Raw genomic sequence first — 8,313 nt, forward strand, 5'->3', positions numbered from 1 at the left:
TGTTGATGTTGACGACCTGATCACCTGGCTGAAGGAGTGTTTGTCAGGTTTCTCCATTGTAAAGTTACTCTTTTCCCCCATTTCATACTGTGCTCTTTGGAAGGAAATCACTAGGCACAGCCCACACTAAAGGAATGGGGAGTTGTAGTGTACTTTCTTGGGAGTGGTCTACATAATTAATTGAAATTCTTCTGCAAGGGACACTTGTCCCTTTCGCTTTATTAGTTCGATCATTTATGTTTATCAGTGTGGACACATGAATATTTTATACTTTGGGTTACAATTTAATACTGCTTTATTTTGTTGCTCAAATTATCCCAGCTTTGACCATTGGGAACTCTTTCAGTTATCTCCTGTTCCCCCCTTTGACATACCCCCATCGATGTGGGTTTTGTGTTTTGTTTTTGAGCGCCTCCTTATTTTTCTCCTGTATTTTTAAATAACCCCAATCCCTACTGAAGCTGGCGCTAGGAAAACTAACAATACTCCCTTTCCCAGGTCATCCGATTCCTATGCTGATGGAGGAAATGTGCCTCACATGCCGGGGGCGCTGGGGAGTAGGCGTCTGGGATTTTGTGGTTGAATAAGACACCTGGCCTGGCCCTCCTGGAGCTTAGTTTAGTAGGTCACTCAAGCAGTCATTGGTAAATTTGGGATTCAAACAAATCTGTTAGGCTCAAACCTGTCTGTCATTTGTCCTCCAAGCTTCATATAAACTGAGGAGCCTTAAAGGGTAAAAACTTCAGGAGCAGCAAAGTTTCAAAAAAAGATCAGCAAGAAAGCTGTTTTCCAGATTTTATCCTGAAGGCACTAGCTACTTTAAGCTATTTTTTATTATATTTTGCCCTTGCAGTTGGCGTTTGATTTCTCACTGAACATTCATTGTCATAATTATAGACACTATGTGACTATCAAGGGCATAATATTCTTTCATGATGCATTTTTATTAGATGGCACCTCAAAGTTTTCCCAAGTAGGTGGGTTTTAAATTATGAATATATACTGTGGCATAGTATCTTACTTAGTATTTTAATAAGATCCTTATTTATATAACAAATTTTTTTTTATTCCTCTGTAGTGCTACTTTAGTCTCTGAGCTAATTTTCATGAAGCCAATCTAAAAATCGTGTTACTTCTAAGGATGTGGAGCGAGTGAGATGAACAGTTGTGCTGTCATATTGCCCCTCCCCAGTGCAGATAGTGAATGAGGACCCACTGATTTAAAGGCAACACTGCAGCCCCTTCTTGCCTCATTGAAGTCCCAAGTTTTATTACAGTAAAAGCACTTAATGTTGACATTTCTGAAAGAATGAAGAGGCCGGGCACGGCGGCTCACGCCTGTCATCCCAGCGCTTTGGGAGGCTGAGGCAAGCGGATCATGAGGTCAGGACATCGAGACCATCCTGGCTAACACAGTGAAACCCCGTCTCTACTAAAAATACAAAAAATTAGCCAGGCGTGGTGGCGGGCACCTGTAGTCCCAGCTACTCGGGAGGCTGAGGCAGGAGAACTGCTTGAACCCGGGAGGCAGAGCTTGCAGTGAGCCGAGATCGCACCACTGCACTCCAGCCTGGGCGACAGCGAGACTCCGTCCCAGATAAATAAATAACCAACCAAATTAGCTGGGCGTGGTGGTGGGCGCCTGTAGTCCCACCTACTCAGGAGGCTGAGGCGGGAGGATCACTTGAGCCCAGGAATTCAAAGCCAGCCTGCGCAACATAGACCCTGTCTCTAAAGATGAATTGGTTCTAAAGGATGAAGAAAGGAAGGAGGAAAGGGAGAGAGAGAAGCCCTTATAGAGTGGGTGCATTTCTTGTATGTGGGGCCACTTTGTAAGAACAGGATTTTTCAAACTGGGCCCATACTGGTATGTGTGAAATCAATTTAGTTGGTTATGGCCATTTTTTTTTTTAAAAGGAAATATCAGTGATCACTATAGTGTAAGTATATTGTTTCGTGAAAGCCATCTTAGTTATGTATTATGTCTCTATGTGTAAGATTGTGATATAAAATGTATTTCTGTGGTTAAATATTCAAAGAAATTGGAGAACCATTGCTACAAGGGGACAGAGGACTCCGTGTGAGCTCTCCTGCCTTCCCTGAATAAACGTACACAATTTAGTGCTGGGACATTTGAACCTTTTCTGAAAATTTGGGTCGGGGAGAGCATCTTGGGGAGGTGGGAAGGAAGGTAGAAGGAGCAAAGCAACACCCCCCTGAAGCCTGGGAATATTGTCAGAACCTTAAATATAATTCAGCTCACCATTCTGGGTAAGGACAGACTCTACCAATGAAAATGGGTGATTACCAGCTGTGAAACACAAAAACATACTTTTACGGTTACACATTCCTTTACAAGCAACCGTGTACATTTCAGCCTCCTGCCCCACCATTTCTTTTCTCCAGGAGGGAAGGCTGCATGTCGAGGTGGTCATAGCATGTTGAGTATCATACTTTCCTACCTCGCTTTTATTTGCGCGGGTTTAAATGCGCCTTAACAGAACCCGTGCAAAGGCTTGCCAACTGTCTGGCTGCACCGGATGAGTAGAGCATCTTCCTTGGTGGCAGGTGGGTGCGAGGAGGAGGGGGCTGGGCTTTTCTCCGGACGGGTGTTTGCCCAGAAGACCATCATCCCTGGACTACGTTAGGAGGAAGTGGCACCGCTCCGAGGTAGGGGAAGAAGGGTTATAAAGGGGGGAGTCCACCACACATGGTCTTGAAGAAGCTTTTATAAAAGGCAAAGGCATCTTTGCCGGACGTTGTTGCAAAGGAGTAGAAACAAGCAGACGAAAACACCCCAAAGGGTAACCACTAGCGTTCCTGCTTCTTGCAACATTCAGCCCAGGCTTCCAGCTCAGCCCGCCCCAGGCCAGGTGATCGGCCGCCACATCCCCTGCGACTGAAGCACCTGCTCCGCCATGAACTTGCCAAGAGCTGAGCGCCTTCGCTCCACACCGCAGCGCAGCCTCCGGGACTCCGATGGGGAAGACGGTAAAATCGATGTCCTGGGAGAGGAGGAAGATGAAGACGAGGAGGAGGAGGCGAGCCAGCAGTTCCTAGAGCAGTGGCTCCAGCCGGGGCTGCAGGTGGCCCGGTGGGGCGGGGTTGCGCTTCCCCGAGAGCACATCGAGGGCGGCGGCGGCCCGAGCGACCCCTCAGAGTTTAGCACCAAGTTCAGGGCACCGCCAAGGTCTGCGGCGGCCTCTGAAGATGCCCGGCAGCCGGCAAACCCTCCCTACTCGTACATCGCGCTCATCACCATGGCCATCCTGCAAAGCCCGCACAAGCGCCTCACGCTCAGCGGCATCTGCGCCTTCATTAGTGGCCGCTTCCCCTACTACCGCCGCAAGTTCCCCGCCTGGCAGAACAGCATCCGCCACAACCTCTCGCTGAACGACTGCTTCGTCAAGATCCCCCGCGAGCCGGGCCACCCAGGCGAGGGCAACTACTGGAGCCTGGACCCCGCCTCGCAGGACATGTTCGACAATGGCAGCTTTCTCCGGCGTAGGAAGCGTTTCAAGCGCCACCAACTGACCCCGGGAGCCCACCTGCCCCACCCCTTCCCTCTACCTGCTGCACCTGCCGCCCTGCACAACCCCCGCCCAGGCCCTCTGCTTGGGCCCCTGCCCCGCCGCAGCCAGTCCCGGGGGCCTACCCCAACACCGCCCCCGGGAGACGCCCTTACGCTCTGCTGCACCCGCATCCTCTTCGCTACCTACTGCTCTCGGCCCCCGCCTATGCCGGGGCACCGAAGAAAGCAGAAGGCGCGGACCTGGCGACCCCGGCACCCTTCCCGTGCTGCAGCCCTCACTTGGTCCTCAGCCTTGGGAGGAGGGCAAGGGTCTGGCGTCGCCACCGGGAGGCGGATGCATCTCTTTCAGCATTGAGAGTATTATGCAAGGGGTCAGGGGAGCGGGTACAGGGGCTGCGCAGAGTTTGTCCCCGACCGCGTGGAGCTACTGCCACCTGCTCCGGCGACCATCAAGCCTGTTGCATCCCCAGGCCGCTGCCCCTTTGCTGCAAGTGTCCGCCGCCGCCGCTGCTCGGACAATTTTGCAGCAATAGCAGCAGCATCAGGAGGAGGACTGCGCCAACGGCTGCGCTCCCACCAAGGGCGCGGTGCTGGGCGGGCACCTGTCGGCCGCCTCGGCGCTGCTGAGGTATCAGGCAGTGGCAGAGGGCTCTAGGCTGACATCGCTGGCTGCCCCTTTGGGCGGAGAGGGGACCTCACCAGTTTTTTTAGTATCGCCCACGCCCAGTTCCCTGGCCAACTCCGCAGGGCCCTCCTAGAGCCAGGTGGGAGTGGGGAGCGACCCGCAGCTGCTCACTCCACCTTGCGCGGCCCATACTGGGCGTGTGCATCTGAATCCCGCTGGAGAGCAAACACGAACTTCTGTTCGCTGCAAAATGGTTAGAAAGAAACAGCTGGATTACGTTCCTCTAAAAACCACCTGAACGTAACCTTCGCAGGGCGTCAAGTCATCTTTTCTTGCCTTCGGTTGTGGCTTCTATGGCTTTCCCGATTTGCACATTTCCTGGGGTACTATGAACGTGAGTGGGGTATTTTGTTCTGGCATTAAAAGAAAAACAAGCAAGCAAACAAAAACACAGCCTCCGATGCCAAACATGTTCCCCCTTCTTCACTTCCTTGGAACTGGAAGTATTATTCCTAAGTCTAGCGCAAAATGCTTCTACTCTCTGTGTCTTCCTGATAGGGATGTTTAATGTAAGTAGGATATTAATTTCAGAACATTGATTTCTTATCTGTGTGTCTGACGTGCCATCTTTAATGTTAAAATTAAGGTGTTAAAATTAAGCCTAGTTATAGAGACGAAATAAAATGCTAAGTCACTACACTACATCGTTTATTTTCTATTACGCCTCATTCTTCCCTTTCTAAATGGAACTTTTTAAAACCTACATTATTTTCCCTCAAACAATTTATTTTCACAATTCATATTTATTATAGATAGCAGAAGTAATCCATTTTAATATGGCCTTTAAAAATTCCAAATATTTGAGGTTGAAAATGTCCTGGCTTTTAAAATAGGAAATTTACTATTTATGAGACTTCTAAAAGAAAAGAATAGGAGGGCATGTAAATATATTCTCCATTTATTTTTCATCACCCCCCAACAAGCTGGAAAACCATTTGAGATCAATTTGGAATGTAGTGGCCAACATGTACTCAGGGAAAATAAAAGGCTATAAATATACATATATATATACATTTTTTAAGCACTAGAATTTTCAAAACTTATTTCTTAAAAAAAAAACAACTCTGAAAAGACTTTGCAACTAGAAACGTTTAAGTGTTACTCGGCGTCAGGGGACGGAGTGGGGGGAAACCAGACAAGAACGCCCATCATGAATTGCTCCCCACAAAGAAAACAAATTTCTAGGAACTTGGCCGTTTTCCCCTGTCCTGAGTGGGGTTCCCGATTCCGTGCCGCTTTGAGGGAAGCTGCTCTGTGAATGTGAGAAAGTTTTTCCCCCAGCCCCCATCTACTCCCCACCCCCAGCTATGAATTTCTTATTTCAGGAGGGAGGACAAACATGGAGACACACATTTTTACAGTAGTCTAATTGGCCGATTTTTCTCCGGCTTCTCTTCTCCATCCCGTCTCTTGGAATTTCTTGGCATACCCTACCTGAGATCCCCTACGGGAGATTTCCTCTTGGCTCCTGCGGTTCTGAGGACGTTCTGAAAAGTTCCCAAGCCCCACCTTTGGTAGCTGCCCAGACCCCAGCTTCCAATTCTTCCCTCTTCTTTGCACAGGTAGCCGTCAGCCCCATAGCACCACCAGCGTCCAAAATAGACCACTTTTAGCAAATCCGGCAGGGCTGGGGCAGTCTAAGAGTTTGGAAACAAACTGAGAATAGAGGGGTCCTATTTCATGCCAGGTTCTCGCTGGTTTACGTTCCAACTCCCCTCTGTCCGTTGTGCGAAAACGTCTCCAGGCCGACCTTCCTTCATTTATTGTCAACAAACGTCCTGGGAGAGCGGCTACAGCCGGCCGCTGAACCCAGAAGGGACTTTCTCTAGGTTTTCTTGGCACCCTCCCAATTATCTTCGTTCTCTTGCCCGAGGGCAGACCAACACAGCTACGAACATGGGTGACTGAGGGTCAGACCCCTTCCCGGAACCGCCTCCAAGCTCCTAATTTTTGCCTAATGTTAAACCATATCCAAAGATGAATATTTAAACCATCAATTCAGTGGCGGAGTAAATTAAACGTTATTCTCCGATCAAACAGGAGCTTCGGGTCCACCTGTTTGGAAGCACCCCGGCGGCTTGGAGAGGTCCGGCCTTCGGGTGCGACCCGCAGGGGTTGCCTTGCCCTGCTCGCGGAACGGACGTTTACCTGTCGCAGCTACGAACCCACCAACGACACCAAGCACTCGCCGGGCAGACCAGGCGTCGTGGAGGCGCCCCAGCCCCCCCACCGCCCCGCAACGACGCGTCCCAGGGGTGCGTAGTGCTTGGCGCGGTGACCAGACCTGGCCGCCTTCCTGACTGCACAGAGCGAGAGGCCACACTCTGGATCCCAGGCCGGGTCCCTGCGGTTCTGGGAGGGAGGTCCCGGACGCCTCCCAGATCTCGGGCTTCCGTAACCCTGAGGCTGGGTTTTAAAATCACGGCTCTTCCAAGTTACACGAAGAGTCCATGGTCAAGGGTCAAGGGTGGTCTTCGACCCTCGGGATCGTCTTCTTGAGAAATGGCTGAGAGCTAAGCCTAGAGCTGCCCAGGGAAGGAAGCCAAAGAGCTGGAGCCGAGCGCGAAGGGCTGGGAGGCGCGGGGAGGCCCCTTACCCCCGACCCCCCCCCACACACACTGTCCTGCCCGCTAATAACGCTGATAATAGTAACAGTATCGGCCAACTGTTTCCCCCCTGCTCCTGGTCTGCCAGGCACCGGATCCTCCTTCAGCACTCCCAGCACTCCCTGAAGAAGACACTATGGAATTCTCCGTTTTCCGGACTAGAAATAAGGAACTCGGGGAAATGAAGAAACTCGCCCGACGACCCTCAGGCAGCAGCACCTGGCCAGGTTTGCTTTCTGAGCCACTAACTCCACTCGCGCGCGCCACCTTTCCTGCCTGGGCCTCTTGCGGGTCGCAGGGGTGGAAGCCTGACCTGGGCCAGGGCCCGGATTTCTTCCTCCTGGCCTCTGTGCCACCGCCCCCGGTGCCAGGAAGCGCTTTTCTCTCCCCGAGACCCAGACGCGCCGAAAGACTCGCGCGGTCAGTTCCCCGCCCCACGCCCCGGGCTGTGCGTGTTCTTGTCGCGCGGTCCGTTCCCCGCCCCACGCCCTGGGCTGTGCGTGTTCTCGTCGCGCGGTCCGTTCCCCGCCCCACGCCCTGGGCTGTGCGTGTTCTCGTCGCGCGGTCCGTTCCCCGCCCCACGCCCTGGGCTGTGCGTGTTCTTGTCGCGCGGTCCGTTCCCCGCCCCACGCCCTGGGCTGTGCGTGTTCTTGTCGCGCGGTCAGTTCCCCGCCCCACGCCCTGGGCTGTGCGTGTTCTTGTCGCGCGGTCAGTTCCCCGCCCCACGCCCTGGGCTGTGCGTTTTCTTGTCGCGCGGTCCGTTCCCCGCCCCACGCCCTGGGCTGTGCGTCTTCTTGTCGCGCGGTCCGTTCCCCGCCCCACGCCCTGGGCTGTGCGTGTTCTTGTCGCGCGGTCCGTTCCCCGCCCCACGCCCTGGGCTGTGCGTCTTCTTGTCGCGCGGTCCGTTCCCCGCCCCACGCCCTGGGCTGTGCGTGTTCTTGTCGCGCGGTCCGTTCCCCGCCCCACGCCCTGGGCTGTGCGTCTTCTTGTCGCGCGGTCCGTTCCCCTCCCCACGCCCTGGGCTGTGCGTGTTCTTGTCGCGCGGTCAGTTCCCCGCCCCACGCCCTGGGCTGTGCGTGTTCTTGTCGCGCGGTCAGTTCCCCGCCCCACGCCCTGGGCTGTGCGTTTTCTTGTCGCGCGGTCCGTTCCCCTCCCCACGCCCTGGGCTGTGCGTTTTCTCGTCGCGCGGTCCGTTCCCCGCCCCACGCCCTGGGCTGTGCGTTTTCTTGTCGCGCGGTCCGTTCCCCGCCCCACGCCCTGGGCTGTGCGTGTTCTCGTCGCGCGGTCCGTTCCCCGCCCCACGCCCTGGGCTGTGCGTGTTCTCGTCGCGCGGTCCGTTCCCCGCCGCACGCCCTGGGCTGTGCGTTTTCTTGCCAGCCTCTGCCGAGTGCGGGCAACGGCGCCGCCAGACTCCCCCGGACCGCGCTCCGGCCCACGCCCGACCAGAGCACCTGCTCCACGGGGGGCGTTCCGCGCGTCCTTCCTCCCCG

General features: G+C 54.0%; 1 protein-coding gene across 1 annotated transcript; it reads left to right on the top strand.

Moving 5' to 3' along the window:
* Positions 1 to 2,833: 2,833 nt before the first annotated feature.
* On the top strand, positions 2,834 to 5,038 carry FOXD4L4 (forkhead box D4-like 4). Its single transcript, NM_001009014.1, is given in 2 exon segments — positions 2,834 to 3,618; positions 3,621 to 5,038. Coding segments are annotated over 2 exon segments (1,239 nt in total). The 5' UTR covers positions 2,834 to 2,918; the 3' UTR covers positions 4,160 to 5,038.
* Positions 5,039 to 8,313: the final 3,275 nt, after the last annotated feature.

The sequence above is a fragment of the Pan troglodytes genome, chromosome 18, assembly GCF_028858775.2.
Source record: "Pan troglodytes isolate AG18354 chromosome 18, NHGRI_mPanTro3-v2.0_pri, whole genome shotgun sequence".
In the NCBI taxonomy this organism is placed as follows: Eukaryota; Metazoa; Chordata; class Mammalia; order Primates; family Hominidae; genus Pan; species Pan troglodytes.